Consider the following 20,661-nt stretch of genomic DNA (forward strand, 5'->3'; position numbering starts at 1 on the left):
TAAATTTTACTACATAAAACAAGGCTGCTTGTTGTGTTACATCTATGTCCCAAGTCTCTTAAATACTCACAATATTTTTTCCTCATTTTTCTTTTGAAGATTCAATAGCCTGTGATAGGTCATTTATTGCCCTTAAAGCTTTCTAAAGACATCACAGTAAAAAAATCTGTTATTTATCTTTATTTGAGATACAGCATGGAATAGGCTCTTCCGGCCCTTCAAGTTGCGTCACCCAGCAATCCTTGATTTAACTCTAGCCTAATCACAGGGCAATTTACAATGACAATGAATCTACTGGTACGGCTTTGGACTGTGGGAGAAAACCGGAACATCCAGAGAAAACCCATGCATTCCATGGGTGGATGTCCAGACTCCTTACAGAACTCCGAACTCTAATGTTCTGAGCTGTATTAGTGATGTGCTAACCTCTACGCTACCATTCCTCCTTTTGTTTTTCTACTAATCAGCAATAAATTCTTGCTTCATCATATCAATATCATACCCATTTTCCCCTAATTTGCTACATTAAAATCTCTCATTGTTTTAATTTTTCCTGTTGGGTCAACAGTTTTTCTTCTTTATTTCAATGAAAAGTACTCAGTTTTCTCTCGCCTACTTTAATATCTGAAATAAATGAAGCATTGTCTGTTCCTACGTTGTTCCATGACGGATTCCCATGAAATTTGCATCAATATCCTACAATTGCTATAAAAAAATGATGAAATATCAGAATTAATTCTTTGCAGAGGTACTGAGCTATTCCTGATTTTGTAGACAAGGGAATAGGGACAGCACCGTCCATAGGCCTGTCTGAATTACACATACTACAGGCTGTAGGTCCAGATCTGATGTAACACAAAGGTCAAGGTATTTGATAATGCATGTAAAGGTACACTGTAAGGTGTACATGTGGTGCTGTGAATTGAGTTTGCAGGGTGGATGGATGTGGTTTGGCGAAGGTGGTTTTTAATTGCTGTGCCCAGATTTCAATATAAAATTATTGAAACAGAGCTAAGTCTGTATTGTTAATTCATATTGCAGAAGTTGTTAGCCCTTCATGAAAATCTGCTATTCACTGATTATAAAGTACTTTGGTATGTTAATAATTTAGATGATAGAATTGATGGCTTTGTGGCCAAGTTTGCTGATGTTACGGAGATAGGTGGAGGAGCAGGTCGTGTTGAGGAAGCAGGGTGTCTGCAAAAGACAGATTAGGAGAAAGGGGAAAGAAGTGGCAGATGGAATATAGTGACGGGAAGTGTATGGCCATGCACTTTCATACAAGAAATAAATGCATAGACTATTTTCTGAATATGCAGAAAATGCAAAAATCAGGGGTGCAAAGGGACTTGGGAATCCTTGTGCAGGATTCCCTAAAGGTAACTTGCAGGTTGAGTCAGTAGTGAGGAAGGCAAATGCAATGTTAGCATTCATTTTGAGAGAACTACAATATACAAGCAAGGATGTAATGCTAAGGCTTTATAAGGCATTGGTCAGACCATACTTGGAGTTTTGTGAGCAGTTTTGGCCCCTTTATCTAAGAAAAGATGTGCTGGTATTGGAGAGGGTCCAGAGGATGTTCACAAGAATGATTCCAGGAATGAAGGGTTAAAGTATGAGGAGTGTTTGAAGGCACTGCGCCTGTACTTACTGGAGAGTCAAAGAATGAGGGGGGCTCTCATTGGAACCTATCGAACATTGAAAGGCCAAGATAGAGTGGATGTGTATAGGATGTTTCCTATAGTGTGGGGAGTTCAGGAGCAAAGGGCACAATCTCAGACTAGAGGGACATCGTAATAAAACAGAGGTGAGGATGGATTTCTTTATCCAGAGGGTTGTCACAACAGGTCAACAGCAGATGCCATTTCATTGGCTCTTCACTGAACCCTGGAACACCTGGACATCGAAGGTACATACATCAAGATGCACTTCATTGACTACAGCTCAGCATTCAATAATATCCTTCCCTCAAAACTAAACAATAAGTTTCAAGTCTGACCTCAATACCTTGTGCAACTGGATCATTGATTTCCTCACTTGCAGACCCTAGTCAATTTGGATTGGCTACATCTCCTCCACGATCTCCATCAGTAGAGATGCATCACAAGGATGTGTGCTTAGCCCCTGCCCTACTCACTTATGACCGTGAGGCTAAGCATAGCTCCAATGCCATATTCAAATTTGTCATAGCACCACTGTCATGGGCCAAATCAAAGATGGTGATGACTCAGCATAAAGGAGGGAGATTGAAAATCTGGCTGAGTGGTGCCACAACACCTCTCACTGAACGTGAACAAGAGCAAGGAGATGATTATTGACTTCCAGAGAAGCATCAGAATCTGTAAATTGCTCACTGTTATCATTTCAGAGAATTGTACTGGGTCCAGCACTTAAGTGCCATTAAGAAGGAAGCACGGCAGTGCCTCTAATTTCTTAGAAGTTTGAGAAGATTCCGCATGTCATCTGAAACTTTGACATTCGTCTTTAGCTTTGTGGTGAGAGTATTTTTTGACTTGTTGCATTATGACTAATGTTCTTGTACAGAAAAGCCTACAAAATGTAGTCAATATGGCCCAGTCCATCATGGGTAATCCCTTCCCACCATTGAACATATCTTCATGGAGTGCTGTTGCAGGAAAGCAGCATCTATCCTGAACTACCCCCCATGATCCAGGCCATGCTCTCTTCTCATTACTGCTGTCAGAAAGAAGATACAGGAGCCTCAGGACAGGGCAGGAGCAGTTATTACCCCTTAGCCATCAAGCTCTAGAACCAGAGAGAATAACTTCACTCAACTTCACTTGTTCCATCAGTGAACTGTTCCCACAATCTATAGTCTCATTTTCAAGGACTCTTCATCTCATGTTCTCGATATATCTTGCTTATTTAATTATTATTATTATTTCTTTTTTTCTCTTTCTTCTTGTATTTGCACAAATTGTTTTTTTTGTATATCGGTTGTTGTCTGTTCTATTGGGTATGGTCTTTCATTGATTCTATTGTGTTTCTTGTATTTACTGTGATTGTCCACAAGAAAATTAATCTCAGGGTTCGATATAACATATTTGTAATTTGATAATAAATTTATTTTGAACTTTTGTGAAACTGTGGATTTCATTGCCACAAGCAGCTGTGTAGGCCAAGTGATTGGATATATTTAAAGCAGAGGTTGATGGATTCTCGGCATCAAAAGTTACTGGGGAGACGGCAGAAGAATAGGGTTGAGAGGGATTAAAAAATTATTCATGATGGTTTGGCAGAGCAGACTCAATAGGCTGAATGATTAAACAGACCCGACGGGCCACATGGACTAATTCTGTACCTGTGTCTCTATGGTCATATAGTATTATGGTTTTGGGATTATAAAATTAGTATTGAAATGTAACTCTTTCATTGAAATGCAAACATGAGGAAATCTGCAGATGCTGGAAATTCAAGCAACACACACAAAATGCTGGTGGAATGCTGCAGGCCAGGCAGCATCTATAGAGAGAAGTACAGTCGACGTTTCAGGCCGAGACCCTTCATCAGGACTAACTTAAAGGAAAGATAGTAAGAGATTAAGAGATTTGAAAGTAGGAGGGGGAGGGGGAAATGTGAAATGATAGGAGAAGACCAGAGGGGGTGGGGTGAAGCTTTCATTGAAATATCATTTTTCGGGATACCTGTAAGACCTAGTCAATCAAAATTATGGAAAAAACTGGTGAGTATTAGGGTGCAAAAATATTGAATGTGGCATTAAGAAATAAACAATGATTACGCATAAATAGCAAAGCGTGCTAAATAACATACATACTTCTTCAAATCAAGAATGTACTGTACATTGTAATTTGCTTGCATATCCTTCCCCATGCCACCTACCACAATAAGTATTTTTAGGCATGGGTATTTCCTGATAGACATTTTATAACAAATGATTGTTTCTCAGCATTCTTCATCTCATTACGGAACTGATTGTTCTTAAATCCCTTCAATTAACATACCATAGAGTTATAGAATGTAACACTATTACAGCACCAGTGACCTGGGTTCAAATCCTTACAGACCCACTGCCTGAAAGTTGTCTGTATATTCTCCACATGGCTGTGTATTTTTCCTCTGGGTGCTCCAGTTTCCTCCCACATTCCTAACTTCAAAGTTTGAAATAAATTTTATTATCAAAGTACATATGTGTTACCAGAAACAACACTGAGATTCATTTCCTGAGTGTCCTGACAAAGGGTTTCGGCCCGAAACGTCGACAGCGCTTCTCCTATAGATGCTGCCTGGCCTGCTGTGTTCCACCAGCATTTTGTGTGTGTTGTCTGAGATTTATTTTCTTGTGGGCATACTAAATTAATAATAACCATAACAAAATCCTTTGCCAGGCTTCAATACTATCCACAACACCATCAATCTTCATATTCTCTGCAGACTTACCAACACCCTCATCTATGATTTCATCCAGCTATGAATTCAAACAGGCAATTCACCATATATTCCATGCATTTTAATCATCTAGATGAGCCTCCCATGAGGGATCTTGTCAAATGCCTTACTAAAATTCATGTAGTCAACATCCACAGCTCTACATTCATCAATCACTTTAATAATTTCCTCTAAAAAGCTCAACCAAGTTAGTAAGACATGACTTTCCCTGCACAAGGCTAAACTGTCTGTCCTAATTAGATCATGACTATCAAAATGCTCGTAAGTGCTATCCTCAAGAATCAACTCCAGTAACTTCCCTACCACTGACACAACATTTACTGATTTACATTTTCCAGGAATATCCCTATTTCCCTTCTTAAATGATGGAACAACATCAGTTGCTCACCAGTCCTCCAGAAACTTACCTGTGACTAGAGAGGACGTGAAGATCAAGGTCAGTGCCTCTACAACCTCATCATTTGTCCCTCTCAATAACCTAGGGTATATCTCATCAGGCCAAGAAAATTAGCACACTCCGCACTGGTCCCCCTATCCTCCATGTCCCTCTCCTTGGTAAATTTCAATCTAAAGCACTCATCATCATAAACTCCCTCAGCCCCCAATGAGTTTGTGATTTCAGTCTCTGAGACTGATGCTCAAGGTTCAAAATTCAAAGTGGATTTAAGTACATATATGTCACCATGTACAACACTGGGATTCATTTTCTTGTGGGCATGCTCAATAGATCTATGGAATGATAACAGAATCAATGAAAGTCCATCCAACCAGGACAGCGTTTCATGTAGATGTGTTCAATGGTTTGGGGGGCTTTACCTGTGATGAGACTGGCCCGAATCCACTACTTATTGTCGGATTTTTCATACAAGTGCATTGGTGTTTCCATACCAGGCTGTGGTGCAGCCAGTCAATATACTCTCCACTACAAATCTACAGAAGTTTGACAAAGTTTTAGATACCTTGGCAGATCTCCACGAACTCCTAAGGAAGTAGAGTCGCTGTCATGATTTTATCGTAATTGCACATGCGCTGGGCACAGGACAGGTCCTTCAAAACAATAACACCTAGGAATTTAAAGTTGCTAACCCTCTCTGCCTCTGATGAGGACTAGCTCATGGACCTCTGGTTTCATTCTCCTGAAGTCTATAATCAGCTCCTTAGTCTTGCTAACATTGAGTAAGAGATTATTGTTATAACATCACTCAGCCAGATTTTCAATCTCCCTCCGATATGCTGATTCATCACCATCTTTGATTTAGCCTATGGCAGTGATATCATCAGCAAACTTGTATATGGCATTGGAGCTGTGCTTGGCCACACAGTCGTAAGTGAAAGGTGAGTAGAGCAGGGGACTAAGCACACAGCCTTGTGGTACACCTGTGCTGATGGAGACTGTGGAGGAGATGTTGTTGCCAATCTGCCCTGACTGAGGTCTGCATGTGAGGACCTCCAAGATCCAACTGCATAAGGAAGTATTGATGCTAAGGTCATGAAGCTTATTGATTACTTTTGAGGGGAAGTTAGTATTGAATGCTGAGCTGTAGTTGATAAAGAGCAACCGAATCACCTTTGCTGTCAAGATATTTCAGGGTTGAGTGAAGAGCCAATGAGACAGCATCTACTGTGGGCCTGTTGCTCTGATAGGCAAATTGGAGTGGATCTCAGTCGTTTCTCAGGTAGAAGTTGATATGTTTCATCACCAACCTCTGAAAACACTTCATCAGCGTGGATGTAAGTGCAACATTGAGGTAGGTCACCACGTTCTTCTTGGGCACTGGTATAATTGAAGCCTGCTTGAAGCAGATGGGTACCACAAGCTGCTGAAGTGAAGGGTTAAAGGTCCCAGTGAACTCTCCAGCCAGTTGATCAGCACAGGTCTTTAGTATCTGGCCAGGTACCCCACCTGAGCCAGATGCTTTTAATGGGTCCACCCTCCTGAAGGCTGCTCACACATCAGCTTCAGAGATTGAAATCATAGAATTATCGGGGGATGAGGGAGTTCATGATGGTTCCTCCATGTTTTGATGGTGAGAGCAAGCATAGAATGCACTAAGCTCATCTGGAAGCGAAGCCCTGCTATCTCCACTGTTGCTTGATTTAATGTTAAACAAGGTGATATTATTCGTCCTGCCACAATTGTTGCCTATACATCATTAATTCAAATTTGGTCCAGAATTGCCACTTTCCCTGTGAGATGGCTTTCTGGAGATCATACCTGGACCTCTTGTAACCTTTTTGGTCACCAGACTTGAATGCCTCTGATCTGGTTCTCAGCAGATTTCAGATCTAATGGTTCATCCAGGGCTTCTGACTGGGGAAGACTGTGAATGATTTTGTGGGGATACACTCATCTACAGCTAGTTTAATAAAGTCTGTTACAACCATGGTATATTCATTCAGATCTCCTGATAAATCCTTGAACATGGCCCAGTCCACCAACTTTAAGCAATATCATAGCTGCTCCTCTGTCTCCTGCAACCACCTCTTTGTTATCCTAATTGCTGGAGTTTTGTTCTTTAGCTTTAGCCTATATGCAGCTAGGACAGCCAAACGAGCTGATTTACCAAAAAGCAGTCTGGGCAAGGAACGGTAAGCACTCCCTATCTTGGTATAACAGTAGTCCTGTATGTTGGGACTTCTGGTGTCGCAGCTTATGTGCTGATGGCAATTGGGCAGGTTTTTCTTTGAACAAGTATGGTTGAAGTCTCCGACTATGATTTGAAATATGTTGGTTTGGACTGTTGCTTATTTGGAGATGGCACCATGAGTATTACAAGCACTTGATTATAGTTGGCCGCTGGTGGTATGTAAACTCGGTCAGGATCATGGATGAGAACTCTGTAGGTAAATAGAACAGAAGCATTTGACCATTAGGTTTTAGAGCATCCTTCAGGACATATGACTGAGGTTAAGCACAGCTCCAATGCCATATTTAAGTTTGCCGATGACATTACTATCATTGGTCAAATCAAAGGTGGTGACAAATCAGCATATGAAGGAGCTTGAAAATCTGGTTGAGTGGTGCCACAACATTTCATTCAATGGCAACAAGACATTCATACTTACTTCAGGAGAGAGAGAGACAAGTCCTCAATGGGAGATCAGCAACTTTAAATTCCTTGGTCAGCAACTTTAAATTCCTTGGTATTATAATTTCAGAGGATCTGTCCCTGATCCAGTATGTAAGTGCCATTATGAAGAAAGCACAGCAGCTCTTCTACTTTCTTGGAAGTTTTCAAAGATTCGGCATGCCATCAAAAACTCATCATGACCTGGTACAGAAACACCAATGCACTTGTATGAAAAAGCCTACAAAAAATAGTCAATATGGCCTGGTCCATCACAGGTAAAGCCCTCCCCACTACTGAGCACATCTACATGGATTGCTGTTGCAGAAAAGCAGCATCCATCGTCAAGGACCCCTATCATCCAGGTCATGCTTTCTTCTTACTGCTGCCATTACAAAGAAGGTATAGGAGCCTCAGGGCCGACATCACCATGTTCAGGAACAGTTATTATCCCACAATCATCAGGCTCTTGAACCAGAAGGGATAAGTTTACTCAATTTTATTTGCCCCATCACTAAACTGTTCCAACAACCTGTAGACTCATTTTCAATAACCCATTTTCTAAATATTTTTCACACAGAGGTTGGTGGATGCATGGAATTCACGGCCACCGATGGTGGTGGAAGCTGATACAATAGGGTCTTTTAAGAGACTCTTAGATAGGTACATGGAGTTTAGAAAAGTAGAGGACTATGCAGTAGGGAAATTCTAGGCCGTTTCTAGAGTAGGTTACACAGTTGGCACAACATTGTGGGCCAAAGGGCCTGTAATGTGCTGTAGATTTCTATGTTTCTATTGCTTATTTATTCTTATAATATTGTGTTTTTCTTGTTTTGTATTTGCAATTTGTTGCCTTTTCACATTGGTTGTTGTCTGTCCTGTTGGGAGTGGTCTTCCATTGATTCTATTGTATTTACATTGATTTTTGTATTTACTGTAAATGCCCACAATAAAATGAGTCTCAGAGTTGTATATGGTGACATACATGTAGTTTGATAATAAATTTACTTTAAATTATACTTGTGCTGAATGAAAATGTGCGCTAAAATCTAATGAATCACAGAGTTGCTGATAATAGGTAATGACACTCTGTATTTTTGTCTTGGATACAAAGTAAATTTCAGTATTGGAAAGTACTATGAATTTTCATTCTGCGGGCTCCAAAAACTACTCACCATTCCCTCACATATGCATACATTTACCATACTATGTACTTCCACTCTGTAAACACATACAATATTTTAAACATTTATCATGTTATGGAGGAAGCAGGTAATCTGATATCTGTGTACATTCCCTCATCTAATAATTTTCTTTCCAGAAATTGATTTTACAACATCTGAAGTGTGTTACTTGATTACATTTATCTATTCCTTTAAGAATCTTGAAATTCATACTTTATTTACTTCTGTGACAGATGTTAAACTTACTTCCAAAAGAAAAACAACAGCAAGAATTTGGAAAACAGGACTAATTTTTCTGATAGTCTGAATATTATTCCATTCATTTGCAACAAAATATGTTCTCCAGATGCTCACAGGAGCTGGTGCAGTTATTACATCACTTCCACCTACAAACAAAGAGCAAACAAGTAATAATATGTAAAATGGAAAAATGTGTTCAGTATGTAAAAATGGAAATTCAAACCAAGATAAAGAATATGCTACAAATGCATAATATGATCATTGGGGTCTATGAAAAGAAAATGTAGGTTGAAATTTCAGATGGAACTTAGTTTCACAGAGACCAGGCTTAGGTATAGTATCTTATTATTCTGCTGTGCCCTCAGAGGTCTCTGAACATCCATCATTATCACTGCTGGCTTTGTCTTCTACTGTATTTTCTTTACAGTTGGCAGTAATGGAAAAGAAGAAGCCTCTTGGTGACTGGGAGAGGAGACGGGAAGTCACAGTTTTGCATATTCTTTGCAAGAACATATCTAGAGAAGGGAAAGAATGTCAGTCTTTTACCCTTCTTTTAAAGCCCTTTTTTAAGTCATTTATAAGATATTGCCATCACTTACAAAAGCGAACTATATTGCCCATTTGTGGTTCCCTTGAGAGGTTTGTGCTGTCATCATTTTTAATTGGTGGAGGTCCTCTGATGAAGTATTTAACTTTCATGTTTATTGTGTAAGGAATTCCTGGATTCAGGCAGAATGGTGATGAAGGAACTGTGATCATTTCCAACTCAGGATGGTGTGTGACTGGGAGGGAAACCTGTAGGTAGTTGTTTTCCATTTTTAATCGTCTTGGTGACAGAGGTCACTTTGAGCACAATGGGAGCAGGAGTGGATCACTTGGACCCTCAAGTCTACCCCATAATTCAATGTGATTCTGGCTGATCTGCTTGAACATTATCTTCTCTCTGTACTCATTTCCCATATCACTCAATTCCTTGATCTTTCAAATATTTATCCCCTTTATTGTTTGTAATTTATATAAACAATTTGGATGTCAATGTACAGGGCATGATTAATCAGTTTGCCATTGATACTAAATAGGTGGTGTTGTATAAAGTGTGGAAGGTCATGCAAAATTATAGGAGGATCTTGATTGTCATATAGGCGAAGGAATGTCAAATGGCTTTTAATCTAGATATATATGAGGTGTTGCATTTTGGGAGAGCAAACTAGGGTAGAATATTTATAGTGAATGGTAGAGCCCTAGGTAGTGTTATGGAATAGAGGGACTTGAAGATTGCCAAAGGTGACACCTTAGATAGACAGGGTGGTGAAAAGACATTTAGTAGCTGGCCTTCATCATTCCCTGGTATTGAAAATAGGAGTTGGGAAGTTATGATGCAGTTATGTAAGATGTTGAAGATGCTGCACTTGCTGCACTGTGTACTGTTTTGGTCAGTCTGTTCTAGGACAGATGTTAATAAACTACAGAGAGTGCAGAAAGGTCTACCAGGGTACCACCTGGACTTGGTAACCTGAGTTACAAGGAGGGATCAGCATTGATCAAAGTTAATTCACTGAAACAAAGGAGATAACCTGATAGAGGTATATGATATCATGAGGGGGCATAGACTAGATGAAAACACATAGTCTTTATTCTAGGGAGAGGGTGCTAACAACAAAAGGCAAAGGTTTAAGATCAGAAGTGAGAGATTTGAAAGGGATATCTGGGTAGCCTCTTTATTCAAGAATGGTGCATATTTGGAATGAGCAGACAGAAGCAGTGGCTGAGAGAGGTACATTTAAGAGCCATCCAGATAAGTACATACAACACACACAAAATGCTGGTGGAACACAGCAGGCCAGGCAGCATCTATAGGGAGAAGCACTGTCGACGTTTCAGGCCGAGACCCTTCGTCAAGACTTCAGATTCCTTCAGAGTCCTGACAAAGGGTCTTGGCCCGAAACATCGACAGTGCTTCTCCCTATAGACGCTGCCTGACCTGCTGTGTTCCACCAGCACTTTTTGTGTGTGTTGTTTGAATTTCCAGCATCTGCAGATTTCCATGTGCTTGCAGATAAGTACATGGTTAGGAGAGGTTTCAAGGGCTATAAGCCAAATGCAGACAGACGGGATTACTTAATGGGAAATACAATCAGCATGGAAAAGTTGGGCCAAAGAGCTTGTTTCCATGCTATAAGACTCAATGACACTGGGTGACTAACTATTTATTCCTTGATGATAGAATCTACTGTTTTGCCAATTATAAAAGATAAGCTGAAGAGTCCTGTGGTTATCCACATTTTGTTCTTCTCCCTTGAGCAACAGAGGCATATATGTGGTTTTCCAATCCAATTGTACCTTCCTAGAACTCTGAGGCTTGGAAAACCACAAGAAATGGCTCCTCCCACTTCACAGCTACTCAGGTGCAGGCCATCTGAATTAGCAACTTATCTGCCTCATCCCATTAATCTTTCTAATATCTTATTTTTCATTACAATAATTGTACGTTTTTCTATAGTATTTAAAACTCAGCCATTTGAAATCCTCAGGATGCACACGGAGTCCTTTATCATGAAAACTTATACAAAATACTGACTTAAGTTACCTGTCATTTCCTTGTTTCCTGTTATTAATTTCCCAGTCACAGTCTACAGGGGTCCCAAACTTATGTTAGCTATCTTCTCCATTATTATATACTCATAAATGTCCTTGCTGTTTGTTTTGATATAATTTAAACATTTTCTCTCAAAGTCAGTTTTCTCCCTCTTTATTAACATGTTCATCTCTCAATGCTGCTTCTTGTAAAATTCCCTGTTTGCTGGTCTACCAATTGCCCCTGCCATTTTATATGTTGTAGTCTCTGATTTAGTTTTATCCCTTAGCACTTTTGTTAACCGTGGATGATTTGTCATTCTCCTGGATCCCTCTTTATAAAGGGATTAATTTCTGCTGAGTAGAGAGGAATGATGCAGGGCATTTTACAGATAATACACATAACACCTGCAGTGCATTGGTAGTGAGGGAATGAATATTAAGGATGATGCCAATCAACAGGCTTTGTCCAGGATAGTTGTGAACTTTTGCAGTAGTATTCATTCAGAGGAGAGTTTTCCATAATATTACTGTCTTATACTTTGTTGATGGAAGAAAGCTCACATATTGTTTCTGACCTGTTCTTATAGTATACTATTTACAGTATGTGGCTGGCCCATCAAATTTCTTGTCTATAGTTAACCTGCAGGATGTCAATGATGAAGTATGGTGACAGTAATGATACCAAAAATCAAAGGTAGAGGACAAGACTCCAAACAATTGGGTGGTTAGACTAAATACCTTAAGAAAATTTGTCCTTAATGTTTCTGTGTTTTAAAGTTTCTGTTATCCAAGTTTGTTGCTCCTCTTCTTCAGTACTCCTGTGATCCTGTGTTTCTGTGCTCATCCAATATACAACAGTTCAGCGCAGTACAGGCTCTTTGACACACAATGTTGTGCCAACTTTTTAACCTATTCCAAGATCAATCTAACACTTCCCTTTTTTCTTCAAAGAAAATAGATTAAAATCTTTAAAAGCTCTCAAAGTAATTTGTCTAATTTGAGTAAATTTACATTGCCTTCCCTGAAGTCTCAAAATCATTCACCAAGTGAACCAAACAAAGTCAGTCTGCTGCTGGCTGATTTTTATTTGAAATTAGATCATCATAAAACTGCAGCCTAATAGTTTAATTGCTTTGCCTATCACTGCATGACTCTTCATATGGAACTTAACTCAATTCTATACTGTAACACTTCTGCATCTCAAAGAGTGTGATTAGATTTGTCCCTGACTCGATCTACTTGCATTTCTCTCAATGCCATTTGCCAAATATCGTCAATGAGAACCTTGACACCAGAATTAATTGGAGGGGATTTCCTTCTAAGTTAGTTATTTGCACGTTGTATTCTGCCTTTGCATTAAGATGTGTCTGTGGTAATCTATTTTCATCCACTACACTGCTGCTAACACAGGTCACCACGTTTCGTGAATAGCTAAGTTTGTGAAAAGCTGCTAGAGAACTTCATTGACATGTGGTCTCAAAGTCAGCACATCATGGAAGCTAGCCTCTCCTTCATTGATCCAGTCTTTATGTTTTGCTGCCTCAGTAAAGCAGCTTGTAGAATCAAAGACTATACCCACGCTCAGACATACTCTCTCTCTCCCCGACATAGAACAGAAGATACAAAAGCCTAAAAGCATATATCACCAGGCTTAAAGACAGCTTCCGCTCCATGGTTATATTACTTTTGAATGATTCCCTAGCAAGATAAGATGGACTATCCACTTCAGAGTCTATCTCATTACAATACTGCACCTTATTGTCTACCTGCACTGTACCTTCTCTGTAGCTGTTACACTTTAGTCTATTGTTTTACATTAAATTACTTCAGTGCACTGTGTAATGAATTGATATGTATGAATAGTATTCAAGGGAAGCTTTTTGCTGTACTTTTGAACATGTGACAATAATAAACCAACTCCAATTCAATGTTGATAAAGAATTATTTTGGTTACACCTTATGGGCATGGATTGAAGATTGATTATAGTTCAGAAGACAGAGTCAGAATATAAGGTCCTCTGAGGTTGGAAGGAGTGCCCCATGGATTAATTCTTGACTCTAAATTCTTTATTTTTTTTCATTAATGACATAGAGGAGGGGGTAAAATGTAATCTATCCAAGTTTTGTTGAAGACATACTGTGGAGGGTATACCCAATGAGATATTATGGTTCTGCAACTGGCTATAGTTTTTAAATCCATTTAAGCATTTTCTCACCATTTCAATTACATTACTTCTTGCAAATGAACCTGTGTTTTAATCTACACATAAAAACCTCCAAACTGCAAAAAGACAATGGTTTGGAAAGTCTGAAAATGAGAGAACAAGTTATTTCTTGTTTACCCTTCTGAGGTAATTGAAAACTCTATTTAACTTTGATCCTTTAAAAATTAATTAACTTGCACAAAGTTTTGCTTATCTATTAATCTTGTACTCACAATGTTGTACTGGCTCTTAATTTATTAATGCATCATTTGCTTAATTTTCATCCTTGTTTCAAATTCTTCTATTGTCTTCTCCTTCCCTAATACTACAATCTCCTCCAGCCCCACAAACATTCAAGATATCTGCAGTATCAATTGTTCTCTTCATTATCCCAGAATTTAATAACTCCACCAATAAACCATTATTTATGGTTTTATATTGTTATATTTCTACACTATTCTTGGTTGGTGCGTCTGTAACAAAACCCAATTTCCCTCGGGATCAATAAAGTATGTCTGTCTGTCTGTCTAATAGCCATGCCTTTACCTGCCAAGATCTCAGCACAGAATTTCTTCCTTTCTAGAACTCTGAGGCTTGGAAAACCATTCCTAATCATTTCCCTCATAAAACATAAGATTATCTGCACCATGCAATGCAGACTCTACCCCTACTCCCCATCTTCTTGCCACAGTTTCTACCTTTTAATCTTCTCCACAAACACCACACATATAAACCCACTTCTTCTGCAAACTCTGTTCCCTGCATTTCCAGAAAATTAGATATAATGGCATTGTGAGAGTTTCTTCACACAAGGCTTATGCTACTGTGCATGATTGCCTTGGAACTTGAAAATGATCTGTTTGAGGTGTGGCCTAAAACATCTTTACCAGTCCATCATAATTTATAGGGCAATATCTCCAGCAACTCCATATCTATTGAGCTAACGGTAAAACTCAAAGTAACCTAGGATCACATGCTGTAAACTGATGGAAACAAGATTTCTGCCAAGCCAGGTGAAGTTTTCCAGTTCTAATATGCTGCAAAAGATATGACCAAAGGCTCTTTTAAAAATACACATGGTTATTAATCAGGTCGCTAACGAATATTTTCTGCATTTTTATATTGCTTTCAAAAACTAATGCTAACACAGCCAAAATATTTTAAATATTTTTGTCAAGATTTAACATGAATTTAGTAAGACAAGTAACAGGAAAATATCATGAAAAAATTGCAAAATATACCTGCAATAGATTTGATGATCTTGCCTTTGGGTCTCTCCCAGTCAATAAAAAAGATGTCGACAGCTAACTGGTTTCCTAGTTTGTGTAATAGCTGAAGAAACTAAGAGAAAGGGTATTCACAGTGATGAGAAGCAAAGTATGTGGAAGACATTATCAGGAATTGATTAGAGAAAACACAGTATTAGGATTAATTACTAAAATAGAAGAAGTAAATAACCTAAGTACAATTCAATCAAAAACAGGAGAAAATCTGCAGACAACACACAGAAAATGCTGGTGGAACACTGCAGGCCAGGCAGCATCTAGGAAAAGATACAGAGTACAGAAGAGTACACATCTTCCCCTCACCCCCACCTTCTGCTTTCCGCAGGGATCGCTCCCCATGTGATCTCCTTGTCCATTTGTCCCTCCCCACTGATCTCCATTCTGTCACTTATTCTTACAAGTAGAACAAGTGCTACACCTGCCCCTACACCTCCTCCCTCACTACTGTTCTGGGCCTTAAACAGTCCTTCCAGGTGAGGCAGCACTTCACTTGTGCATCTGTTGGGTTCATTTACTATGTTCGGTGCTCCTGGTGTGGCTTCCTGTATATCAGTGAGACCCGATGTAGATATGGAGACTGCTCCACTGAGTACCTACCTCCATTCGCCAGACCAAGCGGGATCTCCTAGTGGCCACCTATTTGCATTCCCCTTCCCATTCAGATATGTTCATCCATGGCCTCCTCCACTGTCATGATAAGGTCACATTTAGGTTGGAGAAATAACACCTTATATTCCGTTTGATTAGGCTCCAACCTGATGGCATAAACATTGATTTCTCAAGCTTCTGGAAATGCCCCCCACCACCCCCCATCCACTTTTCTCCCTCTCATCTTACCTCCCTGCCTGCCCCTCCCCCCTTTTCTTTCTTCCACGGCCTTCTGTCTCTTTCACCAATCAACTTCCCAACTCTTTACTTCATCCTTCCTGCTCCAGGTTTCACCTGTCACTTGGTGTTTCTCTCTCCCCTCCCCCCACCATTTAAACCTACTCCTCAGCTTATTTTTCTCCAGACCTGCCAAAGGGTTTCACCCTGAAACATCAACTGCACTCTTTCCCTAGATGTTGCTGCAGCATTTTGTATGTGTTACCTAAGTACTGTAAATAGGATATGGAATTGTGAAAAGTATTGGCCTGGATTTTGCCATCAATGGTGAAACTAAGGAACTCTTCGTTAACCTGTTCCAGAAGTGGAAATGATCATTGAGGCATGAACTTCTCCTTTCTCAATGAAGCTAGGCATCAATTAAATTAAATCTCTGGCAGCCAATCTTTGGAATGTGGGAGAAAGCAGAGCATCTGGTAAAACGCACATGATCATAGGAATAATGTTTAACAGAAGGCAAAGAATGGTTGTAGATGTGTCATATTCTGCATGGAGGTCAGTGACCAGTGGCATGCCTCAGGGATCTGTTCTGGGACCCCTTCTCTTTGTGATTTTTATAAGTGACCTGGATGAGGAAGTCGAGGGATGGATTAGTAAATTTGCTGATGACACCAAGGTTGGGGGTGTTGTGGATAGTGTGGAGGGCTGTCAGAGGTTACAGCGGGACATCGATAGGATGCAAAACTGGGCTGAGAAGTGGCAGATGGAGTTCAACCCAGAGAAGTGTGAGGTGGTTCATTACGATAGGTCAAATATGATGGCAGAATATAGTATTAATGGTAAGACTGTTGGCAGTGTGGAGGATCAGAGGGATCTTGGGGTCCGAGTCCATAGGACACTCAAAGCTACTGTGCAGTTTGACTTTGTGGTTAAGAAGGCATAAAGTGCATTGACCATCATCAACCGAGGGATTGAGTTTAAGAACTAAGAAGCAATGTTACAGCTATATAGAACCCTGATTAGACCCCACTTGGAGTACTGCGTTCAGTTCTGGTCACCTCACTACAGGAAGGATGTGGAAACCATAGAAAGGGTGCAGAGGAGATTCACAAGGACGTTGCCTGGATTGGGGAGCATGGCTTACGAGAATAGGTTGAGTGAAGTTGGCCTTTTCTCCTTGGAATGACAGAGGCTGAGAGATGACCTGATAGAGGTGCATAAGATGACGAGAGACATGTTTCCCATGGCTGAAATGGCTAGCATGAGAGGGTAGTTTTAAGGTGCTCGTAAGTATATACAGAGGAGACATCAGGGGTAAATTCTTTATGTGGAGGGTGGTGAGTGTATGGAATGGGCTGCCAGTAATGGAGTATAAAAGTTGCATTGTTTGCTGTGTAACCAAAACGATGTAGTCAGCTTTGAACTTGCTATTTGCTATGCATGTATTCAATTCAGTAGGAGAATGAAATCTTAAGAATGTAGAAGACAATGGTGTGTTAATGAGAGGTAGCTAAGAGATGTAGATTATGTAGTCAGCTTTGAGTTTGCTATTTGCTATGCATGTATCCAATTTAGTTTGCTGTGTAACCAAAAAAGATGTAGTCAGCTTTGAACTTGCTATTTGCCATGCAATTTAGTAGGAGAATGAAATTTTAAGAATGTAGAAGATAATGGGTGTTAATGAGAAGCTAGCTAAGAGATGTAGATTAGAACATGATTAAGTCAATGGGTAGAAACAATAGTGGTGGATGTACGTGTGGTATGCAACTATAGACCGATTGCATATGCTAATGCAACTAAACCAGGAGATTGCTATAAAACATGCTATGTCCAAGGATCAGTGGGCAATCAGTGACTAGCTCAATGACTGTCTCAGGTTTGATTTGCAAATTAAAGTTTAATACTTCTTGAAGAATCTTCTGCGTCTCCTGGTCGTTTGTGGGGCACGAGAAACCACGACAAAATTGGTGACCGCGGCATGACTGGAAAGAGACCTGCGGAAAGGAAACGGCAGATTGGGGACGCTTCCCAGTCCTCTAGGGACCCCCACAAGGCTAACAGAATTAAGGGTGCACCCAAACAAAAGGTAAGCGCTTTTTGCGAGAATTTGGACTAAGAATTCTGTTGGTTTTGGGGAGGTCTTGGAGTCTCAGAAGTGTGGAACCACTGCCGAAGGGTCTCTCCAGTCCAAAGAATCTGGCAGAATTGGGGGTTAACAGGAGGCTCAGAGGATTGATCAAGAACACTGCAGTGAGGGTAAGTACAAATAAGCTAATAAGAAGTTAAGTGAAGAAAAATTCCACGTGGTGTTGGTAAGTCCCTGTGGATACCGCTTCTTATAAAATGAAAGTCTGGACAAGCAGGGAAAAGGAAAATAGAGAAAATCCTGGTGGATACCGCCTTAAGAGATAAGGGTTTGAATAGACGAGGTGCAAAGAGAAAGTTCTATGGATACCGCTCTGAATAGAGGTCTGTACGGGCAGAACAGAATAGGAAACAAGGACAGTCCAATGTATAGTTTAAAGCGCTGGTAGATAGCTGATAGACTAGGCATAGAATTAGAGTAAATAATATTGTCCTGTAAACGAACTGTGAATCTTTGAAATACCTTAAAAAGAGAGAACAACATGACAGTTAAAGGAACGGCAGTAGAGATTCTGAGCAAAAAATCCCGGTAAATAAATATGAGATCACAAAAACTTCAGAAAAATGGGAAAAGAGAACCAAAAACCTGGTCACAAAATGGCCAAGAGAAGGAACGTTTGATGTAAGCTTGTGCGAAGAAATAGAGGCACTAATTAAAAATTACAAACCAAAAGATAAATCTAAGAAAAGAGGGCAAAAAAAGAGAACGAGAAATGGAAGTGCTAAAACTCTTCAGAATGGAGGGAGAAAGGCTGAGGAGGACAGGTAGAATATTGATTACAAGCGAGGAAGACACTAAGGTGCTGGAGAAACAGCCTGTTAGAGAGAGAGGAAGGTACAGTGAGAAACTGGCTTCAGCTCTGTACCCAGATGCGAAAGAAACAGTAAGGCCCCCTCCCTATAATGAGGAAGGAACCCCTAAGCAGTGCCCCCTGCTGATGGGAACAGTAAACATGCAGGGAGAAGTACAAGTTTGGGATAATGAGGAGGAAAAAAAAACAATACGGGAAGGAAAAAGCAGCGATATGGAAGGAGATACAGGCAGAAAGGATAAAGGTGGAACAGGCAAAGAGAGAAATGAAAGAAGAGATTGAATGGATGAAATACTTGAGAGAGGAAAAGGAGTATGAGGTGTATCGGTTATACCATAGAAATAAACAGACTAGAAAAGAAAGTGGCTCATCAGGGCAGGAAGAGATGAGGCATTCAAGGGGAAGTGGAAAAAAGATAGGAGATGAGAGTCTTGGAGAAACACAAGAAAGAAGGGAATCAAGCATGAGTAAGGATCATGAGGAGTCCCTGCCACACGTGTACAGACATGGACAGGAAGAAAGAGAAGGTGACTCATTGGAGGAGCAAGAGTTAAGTGGAGAGAGAGAGGATGCGAGAAGTTGTGGGGAAGAGGTAGGAGGCAGAAGCCTAGAAGAGCAGAAAGAGGCAGTAGGGGAGCGACTTGCAGAAGTAGAGAGAGATCTAGATAAGTTACTGAGAGGGGATTGCCAGAGGAGATGCGAAAAATACTCCAGGGGCCAACCAAGTATTGAATCAGGACAGAAAGGAAGGACTCCACAGGAAGACCGAGGGAAGAAGAGGACCCCGGAGAAATTTGTGTGGGAGGCAGTAAAGACATACCCTGAGACAGATGGGGAGTCAGGTGAGGAGGAGAGCCAGGGTAGGTAGGAAGAAGGAGGAAGAATGATGCAGTTGTTAGTTAAAGGATCAGGACAAGTGCAGTATATCTCTTGGGGATCCCAGGACCTAGAAGGGCTGAAAAACACTCTGCCCAATCTACATGAAGGAGCAGGGAAATGGATTAGAGCCTTTGAAGAAGAAACGGCGGGACAATTATTGGCTATGGGAGATTTGAAGGCACTATTGATAAGGTTGATGGGAACCTCCAAATTTAATGAACTAATGGAAATGGCTGGCATAGTAAATTCAAACGACCTGAGAACTGATGGAGACGGGTTTGACAGAGTGAGGCAGAGGGTATGGCAGGCCCTCAGGAAGCTTTATCCACCTAAAGTGGACCCAAAAGCCTTAAAAGGGGATCCACTGGGAGACACTGAAAACCCAGCAGCCTACATAGAAAATCAGTTGAAAAGGTGGAGACTGGAGACTGAGCAAGAGGTGGAGAATAGCTTAATTATCACCACACTGTTCCGACATAGAATTTTGGATGCAATGCCTCCGCAAGTAAAATCCAAACTGGAGGAAGTGGTTGGGCTGACGTCAATAACCCCACAAGAATTTAGAGACCACGTAGTCCATGCGGTTGAGAAATACCGGAAAGACAAATGAAGGTTGGCTGAGCAGCAGGAAGAGGTGCAAAGAAAGTTAATACAAATGCAGCTCAAAGAACTCAAAAAGAAGGAAAAAGAGAAAAGCAAAAAGATGCTGCCAGCAACCACTGGTCCGAGTACAGACATCGAACTGGATGATGCACCGCTATATGGAGGAACCGATCATAAACTGTAAGACAAGGGCTGGAAAACCCCGTGCCAATAATCGTCTTCGGAGGAGCATTCCCACAAATGCCCTATCAGGAACAGACTAAATTCAAACTGCCCAGACATGACTGGAAGTCCCAAGGAGGGGGACAGAGGAGCTATGGGCAGAGGGGACCAGTGAGGAGACAGGGGGAAAGAGAGGTAGAGAGATTGTGCTGGGGATGTAATCAGCCAGATCACATGAGAAGAGATTG

The 20,661-nt window shown here is 40.5% G+C and overlaps 1 protein-coding gene across 1 annotated transcript in view; it reads right to left on the minus strand.

Annotated features, from left to right (window-relative positions):
- The window catches only part of tmem67 (transmembrane protein 67), a 145,966-nt gene that overhangs the window by 19,581 nt on the left and 105,724 nt on the right, over positions 1-20,661 (minus strand). Inside the window, exons 18-19 of the mRNA XM_059978620.1 lie at positions 14,943-15,042; positions 8,927-9,066 (exon numbers count right to left, since the gene is read on the minus strand). Coding sequence (XP_059834603.1) covers positions 8,927-9,066; positions 14,943-15,042 — 240 coding nt within the window. The remainder of the gene's footprint in view (positions 1-8,926; positions 9,067-14,942; positions 15,043-20,661) is intronic.

Source organism: Hypanus sabinus, chromosome 1 (assembly GCF_030144855.1).
Source record: "Hypanus sabinus isolate sHypSab1 chromosome 1, sHypSab1.hap1, whole genome shotgun sequence".
Taxonomy (NCBI): domain Eukaryota; kingdom Metazoa; phylum Chordata; class Chondrichthyes; order Myliobatiformes; family Dasyatidae; genus Hypanus; species Hypanus sabinus.